Source organism: Pseudorca crassidens, chromosome 16 (assembly GCF_039906515.1).
Source record: "Pseudorca crassidens isolate mPseCra1 chromosome 16, mPseCra1.hap1, whole genome shotgun sequence".
NCBI classification, from domain to species: Eukaryota; Metazoa; Chordata; class Mammalia; order Artiodactyla; family Delphinidae; genus Pseudorca; species Pseudorca crassidens.
The window spans coordinates 79,715,448-79,734,850 of NC_090311.1; the positions used below are offsets into that span (position 1 = coordinate 79,715,448).

The 19,403-nt window shown below is 42.7% G+C and overlaps 1 protein-coding gene across 3 annotated transcripts in view; it reads left to right on the forward strand.

The window, feature by feature from the left end:
- The first annotated feature begins 6,061 nt into the window (after positions 1 to 6,061).
- Positions 6,062 to 19,403, forward strand: part of TARBP1 (TAR (HIV-1) RNA binding protein 1) — a 61,396-nt gene continuing 48,054 nt past the window's right edge. For 2 of the 3 annotated variants that reach the window (XR_010936045.1, XR_010936044.1), the window contains exons 1-6: positions 6,062 to 7,031; positions 11,974 to 12,071; positions 13,450 to 13,519; positions 15,686 to 15,834; positions 16,919 to 16,971; positions 18,720 to 18,817. Coding sequence is in view for 1 of the 3 variants with exons in the window: in XM_067711069.1 (XP_067567170.1) it covers positions 6,101 to 7,031; positions 11,974 to 12,071; positions 13,450 to 13,519; positions 15,686 to 15,834; positions 16,919 to 16,971; positions 18,720 to 18,817 (1,399 nt within the window). In the remaining 2 variants the exon portion in view is untranslated. The remainder of the gene's footprint in view (positions 7,032 to 11,973; positions 12,072 to 13,449; positions 13,520 to 15,685; positions 15,835 to 16,918; positions 16,972 to 18,719; positions 18,818 to 19,403) is intronic. The other variant, XM_067711069.1, reaches the window with a different exon arrangement.

A 19,403-nucleotide genomic window follows, 5' to 3' on the forward strand; every position in this document is an offset into this window, starting at 1 on the left:
GTAGGACCTTGTTGTTTATCCATCCTATATATACTAGTTTTCATCTGCTAACCCCAAACTCCCAATCCATGCCTACACCCCCCTCCCCCTTGACAAATACAAGTCTGTTCTCTATGTCCGTGATTCTGTTTCTGTTTCATAGATAGGTTCATTTGGTTCATATTTTAGGTTCCACATATAAGTGATATCATATAATATTTGTCTTTCTCTGTCTGACTCACTTCACTTAGTATCATCACCTCTAGGTCCATCCATGTTGCTGCAAATGGCATTATGTCATTCTTTTTATGGCTGAGTAATATTCCATTGCATATATGTACCACATCTTCTTTAGCCATCCATCTGTCGATGGACATTTAGGTTGCTTCCATGTCTTGGCTGCTGTAAATAGTGCTGCAGTGAACACTGGGGTGCATGTATATTTTCGAATGATGGTTTTCTCCAGATACATGGCCAGGAGTGGGATTGCTGGGTCATATGGCAGCTCTATTTTTAGTTTTTTGAGGAGCCTCCACAACGTTTTCCGTGGTGGCTGCACCCTGTGTACCGATCTGAAGTCAGCATGTTCATCATTTCTTATTTTCTGGGGATATCTATTCATCCTGTCGTGGCGTTCCTGCCCACTGCTTCCCTGGCAGCATCATGAAAAACCAGATTAAGTATCTGCAGGGCTCTCAACAGCAGCAAACAGTGAGCTCGTGCAAACACTCCTAGAGGGAGGAGACATGTGAGCGAACATTCATCTGGATCCTTTTCCCTCACTTCCACATCCTTTTCCCCAGTCTCTCTTGCTCTTCTCTCCATTACCTTTACTGCGAGGGAAGCAGTATCCATTTTAAGTTGGGAAGGTGAGAAGGGATTAAAATTCAGAGGTGCTTCCCAGCAATCATATTTATGGGTGCTCTATTTCAGATGGGAAGGGAATCAAGGATATCCATCTTCCGAGATCTCTTGGAAAGGTGTAAAATATATGGTGTAGACAACCAACGCCCATACATGTGAGTTATTCATAGGTTGGAACCAGTGTTGTGAGCACCTAAGCGGATAGACAGTAGGTCAGCTGTGAGAGCCAGAGGCGGAGGATGGAGCGCATCCCCTGAAATGGATCCTCAGAGGCCACTGCCGGACACTCACATCCACAACGCAAAGCACAGGCAGAGTTTCTTCCTCAGAACCGCACACATGTGCTGCCTGAGGAAACAGCACGGGGCAGGCTTGGGGTCTAAGTGATGCCAGAGAGTGTTGAATGAATACATGAATGTATGGGCTAGGGTGTAGTTGCTGAACAGAAGATAGGGCAACTCTAACAACTGCCCATACTGGCACCTGTTTTTGAGGTTAAAATAACGGCTAGTCTGGTACAGCTACTAGGGAGAACAGTATGGAGGTTCCTTAAAAAACTAAAAACAGAGCTACCGTATGATCCTGCAGTCCCACTCCTGGGCATATATCTGGAGAAAACCATCATTCGAAAAGATACATGCACCCCAGTGTTCGCTGCGGCACTATTCACAGTAGCCAGGACATGGAAGCAACCTAAATGTCCATTGACAGATGAATGGATAAAGAAGATGAGGTAGAGATATACAATGGAATATTACTCAGCCACGAAAAAGAATGAAATAATGCCATTTGCAGCAAGATGGATGGACCTAGAGATGATCATACTAAGTGAAGTAAGCCAAAGACAAATATCCTATGATATCACTTATATGTGGAATCTAAAAAAAATGATACAAATGAGCTTATAAACAAAACAGAAATAGACTCACAGATATAGAAAACAAACTTATGGTTACCAAAGGGGAAAGGGGGGAGAGGGATAAATTAGGAGTTTGGGATAAACAGATACACACTACTATATGTAACATAGATAACCAACAAGGACCTACTGTATAGCACAGGGAACTATACTTAATATTTTGTGATAACCTATAAGGGAAAAAAATCTGAAAAAGAATGTATATATATGTATACGTATAAATGAACCACTTTGCTGTACACATGAAACTAACACAACATTGTAAATCAACTATATGTTAAAAAAATTGTCATAAACCCTAATTCATTTACGGATAAAACAGGAAACTTGCAAGGGGCAGGGAAGCAAACCCTTGTAAACCCTATTCACATATCACTTCCAAAGCAACCCCTCATCTTCATGAGGGGTCTCACACGGGGTCTCCTCTGTGTCTCAAAGCAGTGTATTGTTGCATGTTGAACCAGGCGACAAGGACTTCAGCTTTCAAATGCTCATGTTTCAAGAGTCCTTATGTCCCTGGAAATTTTCTGACTGATGAACTTATAACACTCTCACTATAAAATACTGCATTCTTGTTCACCCAGTTTCAAGCACTTTTTGAGTAGCTACCATGCTTCTGGTACTATGTTTGGCATGTAGGCTACAAAATGAATTAAAAACAAAATCCTAATTTGCAAGGAGTTCATAAACTGTGGCGGAAACACATATATTCATTCATTTCTTCCTACAACAATCATTTACTGAGTGCCTACTGTCTGCTAGACCCTGGGAGTGCAGATTATGTAGGCGGTAAACCTGTTAGTCACTGTAGACGTCTCTTTCTTGACGGTTTGGAGGTAACGTAGCAGAGTGCACAGCTTTGAGTCAGACAGCTCTGCTGCTTTTTTGTCGTGTGACACCGAGGCAAGTTACTTATCCTCCCCTATTCTCAGTGTCCTCATCCGTAAAATGAGAAAAATAATAGCACTTCATTTATGAGTTGTTTTGAGGATTCAGTGCAGTAGTATAAAGATATTACCATGTCTTCTTCATAAGTATGATAAGTAACTGTTAGCTATTATTATTACCACAACTGAAAGTTTGGGGAAGACAGAAGAAGTATGATTGGGTGCATGGTGAGGGGCTTCTCAGAGATGCCTTGTAGCTTGGGTCTTCATTGCGGAGTAGAAGATCAGCATTTCTTGAGCATGCTATAACGAGAGGTGCAGGTACTGGGATTCATGGGATAAAAGATATAACTCCGTAACTCCTGCCTAGCCCTCAAATTGCTCTTGGGAGGGGAGGGGGCAGAGAAGTAAACCTGCAGTTATAACAGCATGACAAATGCTGCGTTAGGGATATTCTAGGATGTTTGGGGAATTTGGAAGAGGGTGACCTCACTTAGGTGGGGTGGGTGTTGGTGGTGGGAGCGAGGTAGTAAGAAATGACTTTCTGGAGAGATGACATTGGACCATGTGTCTTGAACAAGTGGAGTAGAGGTAAGGGCTTTCCAGAAGATGAAAGGGCTTTTGAAAAGACAAAGGGAGAGCACATGGCATGTTTTAGGGACTTCAAAATCCAGGTGTATATGGGGCATGAGGACGATGGGGCTGGAGAAGTAGGCAGGACCACCTCAAGGGGCATCTGGGATGTCATGCTAAGAAATTCAGCCATCATTCTGGGGGCTATGTATAGTCGTGGTTTAATTTCAGGAAGCTCATCCTGGTAGTAATAAGGCATGTGTATTGGGGTGGGGAGCAAATCAGGCAGGAAGTTATTGCTGTTATCTTAGTAAGAAATGAGGAGAGTCTAAAACTAAGGTGTTCGTGGGGGACAGAGAGGTGGGGACACCAAAACATTTAGGAAGTTTCATGGATAGGTTTGAGGAATCAAAGAAGAGAGTGCGAAGTCTATTTGTAACTGAGCAAGACCCTATGGGGCCTTCCTAGAACAAACCACACCTACCCCAGTGTCCTCTGCCTGCCTCTTGTCTGTAAAAAAACCTTTAGCCTCCTAGGCCTTCCCCGAGTTACAAAGAGTAAATTTAATTAGAGAAGTGAGAAAATGCAGAAAGAAAGAAAAGCAGTCACGCAAGACAAAATAATAATAGTTTAGCCATTAAACAAAGTCAAGGACCTTTAGTTCCTCCTCAAGGGCTTTGGATGATATTCTGAGCCATAGTCTTTGAGCTGTTTTGCAGCTACTGAAACCCCCATCAGGTGGGAGAAGTTAACTGAAGGCTGCCCACAAGCACGTAAACCCCAGACCAGCTGACTCCCAATTACCAATCAGAAGAGTGTCCACAAGCTGATCACACACCCACAAGGCTCCTCCCTCACTTTGTCTTTAAAAACTTTTCCCTGAAAGCCTTTAGAGAGTTTGGACCTTTTCAGCACTAGCTACCTGGACTCCTTACTTGACGCCCTGCAGTAAATGCTGCACTTTCCTTCGCCACAACCCCGTGTCAGTAGATTGACTTTGCTGCACACAGGCAAGGGGACCCAAGGTTGGTTTGGTAACATATTGGCTCCCAGGTTTTTTGACTTGGGCAACTCAGTGAGTGACAGCCATTCCCCTAAATAGGAAATACCTGGGAAGAAGTATATTGGTGGTGGGGGGGGGGTGCAGTAATGATGATGGGGGAATGAAGATAGTGAGGTGACCTTCATAAAAGTAGAGATTGAGAATGATGCCCTGAGTGATATTCAATGGAGACATCTGGTAGGCAGTAGGTAGATAAGTTTGCAGTTTGGGAGAGAGATCTGTGCAGGAGATCTAGATTTTTTTCATCATTAGCGTGTAAATCATAATTGAATCTATAGTTTTAATGAAGTTATTCAGGGAAAATTTAGAGTGAGAAGAACAGGCAGGGATCTGAAGCTGTAATTCTGGAAACATCCATATGAACAGGTCAGGTCAGGAAGAGAAAGAGGATTCTTCCCCCAAAGAGATGGAGAAGAAACAGCTGGGGAAACAGGACAAAGAAAAAAACAGGAATTAGCTATATGATGAAAACTAGAGGAAGACAGAGTTTCAAGAAAAGGAAATCCTCAACAGCCGTTTGGTGTTTTCAATCTTTGAAATTTAGGCCATTCTGATGGGTGTGAAGTGGTATTTCTTTGAGGGTTTAATTTGCATTTCTCTAAGGAATAATGATACTCACACCTTTTCAGATGCTTACATTTGCACATCTTCATTTGTTAAGTGTCTGCTCAAGACATTTGCATATTTTTGTTTGATAGATATATGAAGAATATATGTTGAAGGAAACTGATGTTTATTGGCACATTAAATGTTGAAGGCAATGGATATTTACTGACACATTCTAAGTAGGCTTACAACTGAACCCTTTACGCATCTGTCAATGGAAAACTGAATGACCCTGAAATACGGAAATAAAATCTTGCATATATGATGTCAGATAACTGTAAATAACTTTAAATTATATAAAACCAAAAATCTAAAAATTAAATAATTTTAAATTACATAAAATAAACTTAAATAACTTTAAATTACACTTTATCCATTATGTTTATTACACAGCAAGCTCTTTGAAGGTGAGATTGTGACTTCTCCATGGACTTCTCCATGGTTGAAGGCAAAGTGAAAACCCAAGTCATTGATTCAGTTCGCCTAGGATTGAGCTAGAAACCAAACCAGTACCGTGCATGCTAAGGTGAGGTTTCTGTTTCTGTACTTAGCAGTAGATGCTGTCAGATATACAGAACATACAGACACGTGGACTATTTGAGGGACTCTACATGTGGGAGCATAAGCATTGTGTGCGAAGGGCTGCATGCAAGAGTCCGCTTGGGCATTTGACTGCCAGCGTCGTGGTGGGTATCTCGTTTTCAGCCCTATCCCTGGCTCATAGCTAGAGTACTTTTCAGGGCCTCTACCTCATTCTTGGGTTTTCGTTATTTATTTTTTATGCAGATATCGGGAACCCATTTCGGACCCACTGTGTCAGTCTCTGTGTGGGTGGTGCCAGGCTGCACCGTTTTGAAAAAAGAGCTTCTAGGTGATCGTGAGTACACCTTCCTGGTGTACGTCTGGCCCATCCTCACAGCGCCTGAATGATTTAAAGCCCTCGGGCAGGCCAATCTCCAATTAGGAATCGATGGAGTTGGTATAGATACGACATTAACGTTTAACGAGGGCCTCTTTTCCTCTTAAAAAAGTAAGGGGCAGAAGCGAGAGGATCAGACCCAAGGCAGTTCTGTTGAGACCTGCCCAAAGCGCGCCTAGCAGGACTAGGGCCGGGCAGCAAGCCCCCTACCTGCGGGTGCGCGCCCGGGCCCACCGCGCACGCGCACGCACTAGCGCACGCCGGCGCCTTCCTGCGGGCGCTCGGGTCAAATGGAGTGGGTGCTGGCGGATACGCTGCTCTCGCAGAGCCGGGACCCTCGGGTCCTGCTTGGGGCGCTGTGCTGCGAGGAGGCGTCCGCGGAGCGCGTGGAGACGCTGCGCTTTCTTCTGCAGCGACTGGAGGACGAGGAGGAGCGCGGCGGCGGCGCGGGCGCGCTCCCGGAGGCGGCGCGCGAGGTCGCCGCCGGGTACCTGGTGCCGCTGCTGCGGGGCCTGCGCGGGCGCCCCGCGGGCGGCGCGGACACCGGCCCAGCGGCCCGCCAGCGCCGGCGCGTGCTGAGAGCGGCGGGCGCGGCCCTGCGCTCGTGCGCCCGCCTTGCCGGGGGCCCGCAGCTGGCGGCCGCGCTGGCCGAGGAGGCGCTGCGCGACCTGCTCGCCGCGGGCCCCGCGCCCGGCCTCGACGGGGCCGCCGAGGCGGCCGTGGAGGTGTTGGCGGCCGTGGGGCCCTGCCTGCGGCCCCGCGAGGACGCGCCGCTGCTGGAGGCGGTGGCGCGGGCCGCCCTCGCCCTGGCGCTAGGCGGGGACGAGGCGGGGCCCGCCGAGGGCGCGGCGGCGCTGGTGGCCGGCCGGCTGCTGCCGGCGTTGGGCCGGTGCGGCGGGGCGGCGCTGCGGGCCTTGTGGGGCGGGCTGGTCGCCCCCGGGGCTCCCGAGGGCCCGGGCCGAGTCGGGCCGAAGCTGCTGGTGCTGAGCGCCCTGGCGGAGAAGCTGCTGCCCGAGCCTGGCGCGGAGCGCGCCACCGCGGCGCGCGAGGCGGACCCGGACGCCCGGCGCTGCTGGCGCTTCTGGAGGACGGTGCAGGCGGGGCTGACCCGAGCCGAGGACGCCCTGACGCGCAAGCGGGCGCGCTACCTGCTGCAGCGGGCGGTGGAGGTGTCGGCGGAGCTGGGGACCGACTGCGCGTGCGCCCCCCAGGAGGGAACCGGTACTTGCTTCTTTGCCCCCGGGCCCATCCTTACTTGGCTTTCTGGGAGGGAGGCCCCCTGCTTCCGGCAGTCAGCTCCTGGGGTAGTCTCCGAGATCCGTACTGAATTGGGTTATTCTCCTGGTCCCCATAAAGCCTGAAAAACCTTGGGAACCTCATGTCGAGGGTGTTTTCTGAACTGACACAGATCACTGCAGCCGAGAGGAGTCTGCATCTCCTAAACTTTCTGACCCAGAGCAGGTGGAATACTGCATCCGTGGGAATAATTTAGGAACGAGCCCAGGCAGGATTTTACAGACCAAATTTGCACTATATCGTGGTAGGTCCGTTCTAACAGGAAAGAAGAGTTAGCGCCCATCAAATTGAAAAGAAAATTATTTATATGTACTGAGCGATGAATTGAGTCTCGAGTGTTAGAATTTTGTAATGGAAACTAGCACATCCTTTTGAAATTTCCCTTGGTAGGTCTCTTAGCAGGATTTTTAAATATTTGTTAAGCATATGGGCCTTAAGTCGACCTTTGGAGAGTATTTTTGAAATTGATTTAATTGAGTGAGGTTTCAATTTTTTTACATTTTGAGCCTGTGCTTCCTACCACTTTATTACAGAACAAGAGTAGATGAAATAGCAAGGCCTCCCCTCAGTTTGGTATGTTCCTATTGATTGATTTGCTCACTGAAATTATGTGAAAGCACAATTCTCGTCTTAAATTAATTTTGAGCTATCAAAGTAAAAAATGGATTGACTGATTCAAAACTGCCTCAATAGATAGAAAATGTCTACTGTTTCAACTGGAGCTGCCTACTTATTTATACTGGTAAAGGATTTTTGTTTGGTTGAAGTTGTGAGTAGATTAGATTTTTATATAAGCTTAAAACATCAGGTAGTAAATATTTTAACAGCCCAAAAGTTGGTGATCATCCAATGAGAGTTGTCACTGGAAAACATTTTTTAAATTACTAAAGTTAAACACTCATTTATTTTAAAGAGTCAGTCATTCTGCAGTTTTAAAGATAAGCAGTGGTCTCATGCTTGTGCCCCTGCCCATTTCCTTCATTTCAGAGGGCAGCCACTTTTACCTCTTTTAGCTGATTATTTTGGTATTTACCCCCGTATCTTGAAATGATCTAGTAATGTCATAAAGTCCAATGTCATTCTTGTAATTTTGGTTAAATGTGAGTTCAACAAAATTATGACTCTGAAAATACTGTTCACAGGTGATCTGTGTATATATGATGGGTTTTTTTCTTCCTGCAGGTTTTTGCTAGATTAATGTCATTTATGTTTCGTTGTCTCCACTCTTATCACTAATTCAACCCCAGATTCTTAGTTAATTGTCTAAATCTTTCCTGTACAAAGTCAGATCATCAGGCATTATCAATTTTCCTGAAGAAGTGTCTCCTAGAGTCCTCTTACAAGCTCAGTCTGGTGCACAGCTGACATTCTTAGATCTGCCTTCACTATCATCTGGGGGATTCCCTTCACCTGATTCTGTGTTGGAGCTCTTGTTTCCTGGAGTTCGTCCTCTTTTTTGGTTTACTCATTTGTTGTAATGTATTTTCTAATAGTTCCCTGAGATAAAACTTTTTAAGACCTTGCATATCTGATAACTTAATCAGAGGATCCTTTATGTCTGATATGTTTTCACTTCTATCATTTCTATCTGTCACTTTTTTATAGTTTCCATCTCCTGAAAATCCCCAACTGTTCATGCATGTTGTCTACCTTTTCCATTAGAGCCTTTAACATACTCATCATAGTTATGTACAAGTTCTGTACTTGGACCATATCTGAGTTTGGTTTTGTTTTCTCTTTTATCTCTTGGCAATGGGATCACTTTTTTCAGAAGAGACTGAAATATTTATGCCTTCGATGATAGGCACTCCTCTCTGTTAGACTATTTGGGTTGAGTCACTCTGGTGAGCTGGCTTTGGATTTTGTTGGTGGTGGATTGTTTAGTGTGAAGCCTATAAGGTTTTTCTCAGTTTTTTTCTCAAGCCCTCGATGCCGACACCACGGTTGGAGAGCTTCCTCCATGCCTTTGTCCTTCCCTCGAGGGTAGACTGCTGGTGTTGGTTACCTGGTGCAAAGCTTGAGATGGGGAAGGAGAGAACTTTTCATTTCTCCTACAACAGCCTCTTCTTAGGCCCCATGTGCCCGATCCTTAGGGTTCAAACTTTATTTTTTTTTTTGGTACGCGGGCCTCTCACTGCTGTGGCCTCTCCCGTTGCGGAGCACAGGCTCCGGACGCGCAGGCTCAGCGGCCATGGCTCACGGGCCCAGCCGCTCCGCGGCATGTGGGATCTTCCTGGACCGGGGCACGAACCCGTGTCGCCTGCATAGGCAGGCGGACTCTCAACCACTGCGCCACCAGGGAAGCCCAGGGTTCAAACTTTTTAGCCATCTCTGCTCCCTCTCCAGTGGCACATAACCTCTGCCTCCTACTTAATGAAGGGTTAAGAGTTTCCTTAACTTCTCCTGTGGCGGCTGCATTCTGCTTGTATCTGTGGTGGGTCTCGAGGGCTGATACTCTGCCCCCCTCCACAGCAGCAGACCTGCTTCATATGAGTGCCGGACACATAAGAGGCTTTCCTCGTGTCAGTGCAGGGTCCAGGGGAGAGCAAGTGTTTAGCCATCCCCAGGGGCAGCCAACTTTGCCTGGTGTGAGAGCAGGGACAAGGGTGGGATTGTGGGAGGGTTTCCTCCGGTGGCCGACAGCTTTGGCCTCCTGTCAGGGAAGGGTCCAGGGTGCAGGCAGGCGTCTTCAGTTGACCACCACCTTGTACTCCTGCAGGGCGTGGATGGGCTGCCCTTTCAAACCTCAGTGGGCCCTGCATGCCCACGCCTCCAGGGTCCCCTGCCCTGCCCACAGTCTTTCTTGAACACATCAGGGAGGCCTTGAGGAAAAGAGCTGGTGAGTGGGTGTAGACTCCCTTGGGGTTCCCAGAGTTTCTAAGTTGTCCACACTTGGCCTTTAAAAACTTGTCCAATTTTTATTTTATTTTTTAACTGCAGTTCGTGTGTCCTGTCTTATTCTTGGAGAGGTTCTTTGCCCTTTGGAATTCAGAGAGCAATGCGACCTCAGCTCTCTGATGGACCTACCCCCCCACAAAAAAAAAAGTTTAGGGTTTTGTTGATAATCCAGCCTCTTCCTTCTCTTTGTTGGTGTGGCAGTAATGTTTTCTTGTGGCTTTCTTGGAAGCCAAGACCAAGCATATCTAGACACTTTTATTTTGCCCTCACATTCAACTGATGGTTTGATTGGGGTAGAATTTTGGCTTGGAAAACATTTCTGTCCAGAATTTTAAAGGCATCCATCCATCTGATGTCTTAGAGGCTCGAGCTCCCATTGTTAGTGTTGAGAAGTCTGAAACCATTTGAATCCTGTTTGTTTGTATGTGAGCTGTTTCTTCTCCACGGATGATTATAGAGACTGTGTCCCCAGCTTTCTGTCATTTCAGTTTTGAGGGCCTGTTTACATCCTGGTGTAGGGCACTCGGACCTTTTCAATCTGGAAATCATGTCCTTCGGTCCTGAGAACTGCTCTTGTATTACTTTGATTTCCTCCCTTCCTTTTGTGCTTTCTGTTCTCTTTTTGGTTATCGAACCTCCTGGACTGGCCTTTAACACATCTCTTCTCTCCTGTTTTCTATGGCTTTGTCTTTGTGCTCCACTTCCTGGGTGATTTCCTCAACTTTATTTCCAGTCCTTTCTTTGAGTTTCTTCTTTTTGCTATCAGATTTTTATTCTCATGAGATCTTTTTTGTTCTTGGAATGCCCCCTTTTTAATAGTATCCTGTTTTTATATCGTAACCACACTATGTTATCTCCCTTTAAAATATTAGTGAAAGTTTTTTCTTTTTCAGGTTTTCTTTTTCCTGTGTAGTTTTGTTTTCTCCAGATTTCCTTGTTTATTTGTTTTGGTCTTGATCTTTAGTGTAGAGGTTTCCCTAGATGTCTGGTGAGCCTTAGACACCTGCTTATATACGTAAGAATGTGGGACGAAAAGTCAAGCTCTAAACACACGAGTGGTGCTTGTTGACTGTGCACTTCGCTGTAAGGCGATCTGGCCAGGGCATTTTGTTAGGTAATCTCCGGTGAAAGTATTTTCAGGTCTTTCCTCTTGGGGTGGCCACATGCCGTGGAGAAGGTCCTCTGGGACCTGAGAGGCCAAGACGGTGATGGGGGCAGGTGGAAGGGGGTCTCAGCGTCCAGGGTGCATACGTGTTCACTTCCCATTTTCATGTGGCACTCACCCTGACCTCAGCCGTGTCCAGTGCCCCTCAATCTGGAGACCCACTCTTTTACCTTCCCCAGAGAATCAATCCCAGTCTTTTTCCCGTTCAGAACACAGGAAAGGGCATCTGGGGATCTGTTTCTTAAACACATTAAACAAATCCTTTTTAGTTTAGCCTTGATTTTCACCTCTACTTCCTGAAGTATTTTCTTCTGCCAGTTCCTTAGGCTTGGGGGGATTTTGTAGTGTGAATCAGGTTTTTTTCTTTGCTTTCCTTGTGCCAACTTAAGAGTCACTTGTCTTGATTCTGCTCGCTTTTAATCTGATTTGCGGATCCTCATTTCATTGCTGTTGTCTGCTCCCCTGTTTTCTCCAATTCTTGGGTTTTTGCCTTTGAAAATCTCTTACTGTTATAACGAGATTCTTAGGGAGAGAAAGTAGAGTACATGTGTTCAAATCTGTCATCCTTACCCAGAGTTCCAAGGTAGTAACCTTAATTGTTTTTGGAAAAACCTCCTTTTGAGATTCTTGTTTGCCCAAGCCTCCTACCTAGGCTCTGATACAGGGGCACCCGCCATTGTTAGAGAAAACGACATTTGGTAATAGTAGCATAATTTTAAGAACTGTTATCATTTGGAAGCTTATGAAAGTTTCTGACTTAGGAACTAAATGTAGGAACTAATTTTCTTTTTTCAACCATATCAGGCCCAAGTCTGTTTTGGTGGTCTGAGAAGAAAAAAGATGAGCTTCTAAAGTTTTGGGAAAACTATATATTAATTATGGAAACTCTTGAAGGAAATCAGGTAAGTGTTTTCGTATTTTAACAAATCCTATGTAGATGCAGTTCTTGGGGTTTTTCCCCCAAACATTCTGTAAAAGCAATACAAAAAGGCCAACTTGGATATAGCATAATGGAGTCCAAGCGCACTTCGTTTTCTGGCATAGGTGCAATTTAAGATTGAATATAAACTCAGGAAATTAAAGAATACTTTCAGTTGACTTAAGTTGTCATTCAAAGAATTCAGTCTTATTTGATCTTCCCTTGACATTTACTTCTAAAATGTTTACGAGTTTTTAGTTTCTTGATGTTATGAATAATCTCCTAAGAAATGCACACTAAGGGAAATGTTACTTAAAGTCTGAGGTAAATTGTTATTAAGTAAATAATGATGCTATAATGGGCCTTCGATTTTGTAGATTACCTTCCTTCCTTCCCTCCTTCCTTCCTTCCCTCCTTCCTTCCTTCTTTCCCTCCTCCCACCCTCCCCCCTCCCCCTCCCTCCCCCTCTGTCCCTCCCTCCCTCCCTCCTTCCCTATCTCTCTCTCTGTCTCTCTCTCTCTCTCTCTCTCTTCCTCCCTTCCTCTCTCTCTTACATCTTTGCATTCTTGGTCCCGAGAATGGAAACTTGAAAAATCATTTGCAGTCGACTTTGAGTTCATTTTTGTAGGCTCTTAGAGTTTTTAAGTTGAGAAGAATCTCTTAAGATTACCTACCCTAGTGCAGTGTTCTCCAACTTTAACATTCATTAGGATCACCCAGGTGGCTTATGAAAGTGTCTGGCCTGCAAAGTTTCCGATTCAGTAGGTCTGCAGTGGGGCCTGAGAACTCAGGTATTTTACATGGTCCTAGGAGATCCCTAAGCTGCCATTCTGGGCACCACGCTTGTAGGGGTTCTCAGTCCCTAAGGTGCGGGGCCTGCCATCGTGGAGCCGCTGGGAGGTGTCAGTCCAGATGCATTGTTTGTGGACTAAAATAAAGAACTACTCATATGTACTAAATATATGTAGATACAAGGATGAGCAATAAAGGAAAAGCGTTTCTAAACTTACGGTTTTCCTGAATCAGTATATCCTCAAGACCCTCACTATTGAGAAACTGTGATTTACCTTTAGTTTGTAGGGTATGTAAATTAGACGCTGGTATGTGTAGCAGAGTCTAAGAATGAAGAGCCTTGAACTCTGAACTGACTCTGCTTCTGAATGAGTGGCCTTGAGCAACGTGAGTAACTAGATGAAGCATCGCAGTAGTTTTTCCTCTTTGTAACATAGTGGCATACAGGCCCTGCCTCTCCAGGGCGGCAAGGAGGAACAGAGTGACTGTTGTATAAATAGACGAAAAGTCCTTTGAGTTTTGAACGGTGAATTTTCATTTCCTGTGGCTTTTTGCTCTTGTTTTTTCAGATACATGTTATAAAGCCAGTTTTACCAAAGCTGAACAATCTGTTTGAATATGCAGTGTCAGAGGAAAATGGTAACAGTTACTTTTATTTTGCTTTTTTATAACACTTACAGTTTTTCCCCTTAATTTTATAAGTAACTCTTATTCATTATAGAGCATGTTATAGGAATATATGAATTTACTGCTACCAAGAGACCGCTGCTAACATTCCAGATACATACCTTGTGGATTGATTGTTCATAATGTTTTTTTCTCACTCAGCAATATAACCAAATGCATTTACCTATGTCCTTAAATAGTCTTTGAGAATTTAATTTTAAATGGCTGCAGAGTTTTCTATAATTTAGAGGTCTGGTAATTTATAAACTTCTGATTATAGAAAATTTCAGACATTCACGGAAGGAGAAGAGTTTGTATGATGAACCCCACCACCCGGCTTTAGCAGTGATCAACTTGTGCCAGTCTCTGTCTCACATCATATGTGGCCTTTCCTGCTCCCTCCCCATCAAATGATTTTGAAGCCCATTCCTAGACAGCATATCATTTCATCTGTAATTTTTTTCAGTATATATCCTTGAAAGATAAGGGCTCTTTGGTAATGTTTTAATCGTGGTGTATTATTCATTTTTAATAAGAGCTCTTTGGTATTACATATTTTAAGTGCTTTCCATCCTTATTCTCTTAATGTATCTGTTTCCTTGTTAGAGTTATTTTCTTCGGGTTTCAGCTATTCTGTAGGTTGGACTTCTTAGGAAGAGAAAATTCCAAGATGCTATTTTAAATATGGTTTTTAAGTCCTGTATCAGTTCTGTATTATGAGGGCTTCTTAGGAGAAATAAAATGAAGCTGGAGCTTCTTAAAATTATTTTATGAAATTAAGGTTAGATCAACGAGACAGCTAATGCAAGCTAATGGTGTTTTGTATTCATGTGAACGATAAAATGCTACACTATCATGTTTACACGTGAGAAATAACCTAGGTAAATGGGTTTTAGTGCCTGCTTTAGATAATTACAACTTTAGTAGTTTGACCCCTTAGGAATTGAGCTTTATTCAGCCGATTGCTATGGTTGTTTTCTGATACACTGGGATTTTTCACAGACCATAGGAATCTGTAGTCCCACCTGGGGCTAGAATTTCATTGAATCCTGTTGTGACTTCACTTATGCATTTACTATTAAAATGATTCTCTTATTACCACATTTTGCCCACAGCTCTTGGCAAACCAAATCAAATGGCAGTGACAGATTTTGAAAAATCACTGCCAAAGGATTGAACAAGCATCTTGGTGTAAATTACAAAAAAAAAAAAAAAAAAGACTGATTTATTTATAGAATGCCATGAGTTAAAAATGCTGAGTTTTTTTTCTAATAGTGTTAAAAGATATTTCAAAAAAAGTTGAAGTATGTCCAAGGTACATACTCCATTTTTTGTTTCTCATTTGTATATTTTCTTAATAGATGTTTACCTAGTATCCAATACACGCTAAGCGCTGGGATAAAGTGGTGAGACAGATGTACTCTTTTTCACTTGATTTTTGTCTGTTTTCCGGGAAAAAATAGCTTTGATGATAAGTTCTAGACAGGCAACAAACAAGAGGCAGAAATGGAGTTATCTAGTGAGTGAGGCCATACCTTGGAGAGGGCAGCTAGGAAAGACTGCCTGAAGAGTGACACAGAAGTTGAGGAGACAGCTCTGGGTGCAGAAGCCCTGAGATGGGAACAGCTCAGTGGGGTAGAGGACCCGACCAGTAAGCCACAGCACAGTGGTGTGAGAAGGCGGGTTAAGGTCGGAGTAGTTGTCAGAAGCAGTTCACGCCTCGCTTGTTTTTTAGTCTGAGTTTTGAGAAGCCACGCAAGGGTTTTAAATAGAGCAGGGACAGTTTCAGGTTTCTATATGAAAAATGGATTGAAGTAAGGTGAGAGAAGAATTGGTTGAAATCACCCCAAACCTAGAGTTTCAACCTGCGTGGGGTCATATTTAATTTCTGTATGCTGTAGCCACTATGACACTCGCTTGCAGCCTTTCTAAATGAATCTCTCTGAAAATGGAATACCAAATACTGAAGTTATTTTGGTTATTCAGTAATTAAACACCCTCAGATGCGATTAAAAAGAGACTCACTTTTGCGGTGTTGGAATGAAGTTAATGTGTTTGTGTTTAGTTTTGAATATGTAGTCTACGTGGGGCGACATAATGTGAAAATCTTAAGTCAACATTCGGTGTTTATTTCCACAGGATGTTGGCTCTTTCACCCATCCTGGCATCTGTGTATTTATAAAAGAATGTTTGAAAGTGAAAATAAAATCCTGACCAAAGAAGGCGTTACCCATTTTTTGGAGCTCTATGAAACAAGGGTTCTTCCGTTTTCAGCAGAATTTTCTGAGGTAATGACAGCCTTTCCCTTTCCTTTTTCCCTTTGTTAAAAGATGAGGGGTGAAGGTATTTGTTTTATCCTATGTGATCTTCAAAAAATATACACTAGGGCCTGAAAATCGCAAGTAACATTTTAGAGGTTTGCATACAACAAATCCTATTTCTCTAAACTTAGCTATCGTACTGGGAGAACGCTTTCTGTAATGTAGTTTGTCGATAGGCTGCCTGCATCATTACCAGTAGTTCTTTGGTATCAGTATTCTGAACAAAAGTCAACAGCATGAAAACTGGTATAGAAGCGTGTTAGTGATATTGTTTCCACAGTCTGAGTCACTGAATTACCGCTCTTTGTTTAGTCACGCTAGTCCCCCAGTTCTGAGTCGATGAATTACTATCGACTGTACTGGGCGGAGGTTGCCTTTAGAGCTATATTATTAGCATCTATGCTTCCATTTATCAGAAATCACAGAAAGCAAAGAGATGGTGAGAGCTACAGCTGTGACTTAACGTTTTATATTATGGTGCCACATGAGTCAGGTGATCACTGACTTTGGTATGGTAATGTACCTCTCATTTAGAGGTAACTGAAGGAAACTTTCCTAATTGTCCAACTACATGTATAGTGTTTTAATATGCATCATTTTTCTACATTCTCCTAGCCTTCTTGCACTTCCTGGAAGCTCGCTTTTTTGTCTAGTAATATTTTTGAAAATATACTTTTCCCCCTTTATCTTCCAGGCATAAGGGCTTGAATTTTCTCTTGAGTATCTTTTTGTTTTTCCTTTGTTACTACCTTTATTTTCCACCATGTGTCCCTTCTTTGGACTCTCTTCTTCCTTCTTAGCACAGCATGTACTCTCCTCTCAGTATTCTGTATGTTTTTATCAGGTGGGAAAATTCGGTATTTGTTTTGTCGTTCTGGTGGAATTAAGGTATCCTCCAAGACTATCATAGACCAACCTACAGCATGAGAGATCAGCTTTGCTTGTAACAGCTCTTCTGTAGCCCTGTGTAGGATGTGCAGTTACAGCAAGCTGACCGTTCAAAATTACAGTTACAACTTAACATCAAAAACTTTTTTCCTTTTTTTTTTAGTTTATTATTGGGGCATTAATGGATGCACTTTCACAGAGCTCTCTATACAGCAGGTAAACAAACATCGTTATTTAGCAGCAATGCAGTCATATGTATTGGGTATATAAATTTAATGTGATTATGAAATGTGACCAGATTGTTTAATGAATTTGTTACATAAATATATGTTGCCTTGTAGATATTCAGCTTTTTCTAACCATGTCATCCCTTCTGTGTTTGTTATTCTTCTTGCCTTTCTTCCAGTAGTTGTGTCAGGTGTTTCTCTTTTTCTTTTCTTTCCTACTTTGAACCCATCCATTCTTGGCCTTTTGGGAAGGATATCTTACATAGCTACTTCTTTTCCCTTACTCCTGATTTCTGCCCTCTTGGAAATTGTAGTGGCTTTGGCTAACCAACACTTGGGACTTTTTTTTTCCTTTTTCTTTTAACTTTTGATCTTGACTTATAGAAAAGTTGTGAGAATAATACAAAGAATTCTCATGTATCTTTTATCCACATTCCCTAAATGATACTGTTTAACCATATTTGCTTAATCATCGTCTCTCTCATGACGATTGTGTGTGTGTGTGTGTGTGTGTGTGTGTGTGTGTGTATACCTCTGTTTCTTAGCTCTGTCTGCTGAGCAGACTTACCATCTATATTTCATTGTCTGTCTGTCCATCCATCCATCCATCCATCTATCCATCCATATTAAAAACCATCAGTTCACACCAGCACATCCATTTCTAGTCCACTACCACAGGGTTCATTCTAACTTCCCCCTTTCCCTATCTGACGGTGGAGGCCATTCTGCATGACATATTGCTTATTTGACACCATCACCCTTTGTCAAGGTTGATACTGGGAAGAGTTTGTCAGTATTATGCCTTATCCTCATCTTTTGAGCATTACCTGTACTCTTGAATTATATCTTCAAAAATTTCCCTTGCTTTTGAAATTATGTTGTCTAATTTTGAAGACTAAGTTTTTTTATACTTGCAAGTCTTTTGTTTGGTATACCTCTAATAGAAAAAAACTCACCACCAACTTCTTTAAAATTTTTAAGTTAGTCTCTGCTAAGTTATATTAATATTTAGTCCTATTTAATATCGAAAGAGCAGAGCAACGCTAGATTTGCCAATTATTTTTGATTTTCAAGTAATCATTACTGTTGAATAGTTCTCCGAAGCAATTAGACCGCTGGAAAGCAGTAAAACCAACGTGGTGCTTTCTGAGAGTTGACAAACACATTTATTACGAAATGCCTTCAGTTCCCTAGCACCCTAATGTGTTCAATTAACAGATAATGTCCCTGGCCGAAGCATACAGCAAAAAAAAAAACAAAACAGTGTGACTTTTGTAGATGTTAATAATTAAATGCTCTTGCAAAAGTTACTTATTACTAACATATGTCGTTCTGTGAATGTTATTTCTTTTATTTAATACTTAAAGATTTAAAATCATTGGATTAGGTGTTGGGAACAATAAAATATAATTTTAAAGTTTCATTTTTAGACTTTTTTTTAAACGATACTATTTGGCAAGATTCATATATGTGTGTCAGAGAAAGTGTCATTAAAGAAGAAATCCATGCCTGCTTAGTGTCGCACATTGCTGACTCACGTCTGTTTTCCTAGAAGATCTCTGATGAGATCTTCTCATCAGAGAAGATTTTACTGAAAAATAGAATGCAGGTTTAGAAGAAGAAGATGGTTTTATTGTTTTATTGTTGAAAGACATTTGGGCCATATTCCATTTAGTTTCAGTCTACTTATTTGTAAATAGATTTAAAATATTTGTTTTTTTTCCCCTTTGTCTGTAGGTCCCCAGGCCAGCTGATAGGAAGTGGTTCTCCACTGGGATTGAAATTACAGAAGTTCTTAGTCACTTACATTTCTCTTCTTCCAGAAGAAATAAAGAGTATGTGTCAGTAAAGAGTTTCTTTTTAACTTATTAGCTTAAATTTTTAGTATGTTGGTTATAAGCACCAACCTATGACTATTATAATCAGTATTATCAAAATAGTTCCTTTTTCCGGAATATGCAAATTTTGTCAGAATTATACACATGTCCATTGAAACTGAGTACACAATTTTACTTTTGTATATAACGTGATACCAGTATTGGTATCCGTAGCATGGAAGCAGTTTTGCAATGTGTGCTGCAGTTTGCCGTTCTTTCCACTTGTCTCTATTCAGTTTCAAAAATGAGCAAAATAGGTCGAAGAAAGAAAGAACCTGGGCTTAGGAAAAAGTTATAAACAGAGTATCTGTTGTGGCAAAGTTGTCCCTTTATAGATATTGACTCAGAAAGATAAGAAAGGAAAAAATACTTGCTTTTCGTAAGACCTTGTATCCTAGAAATATCCCACTTCTTCAGGTTGGAGATGTACTTTTCTTCCTGATGGGCTATGTTGGTAAGCAAAGCACAAAGCCAGTGTTATTTTCCTTGCTGAGCAGCAGGGCCCACTCTTCTTTCCGAATCTTTTTTTTCGTTCTGGGCTTTG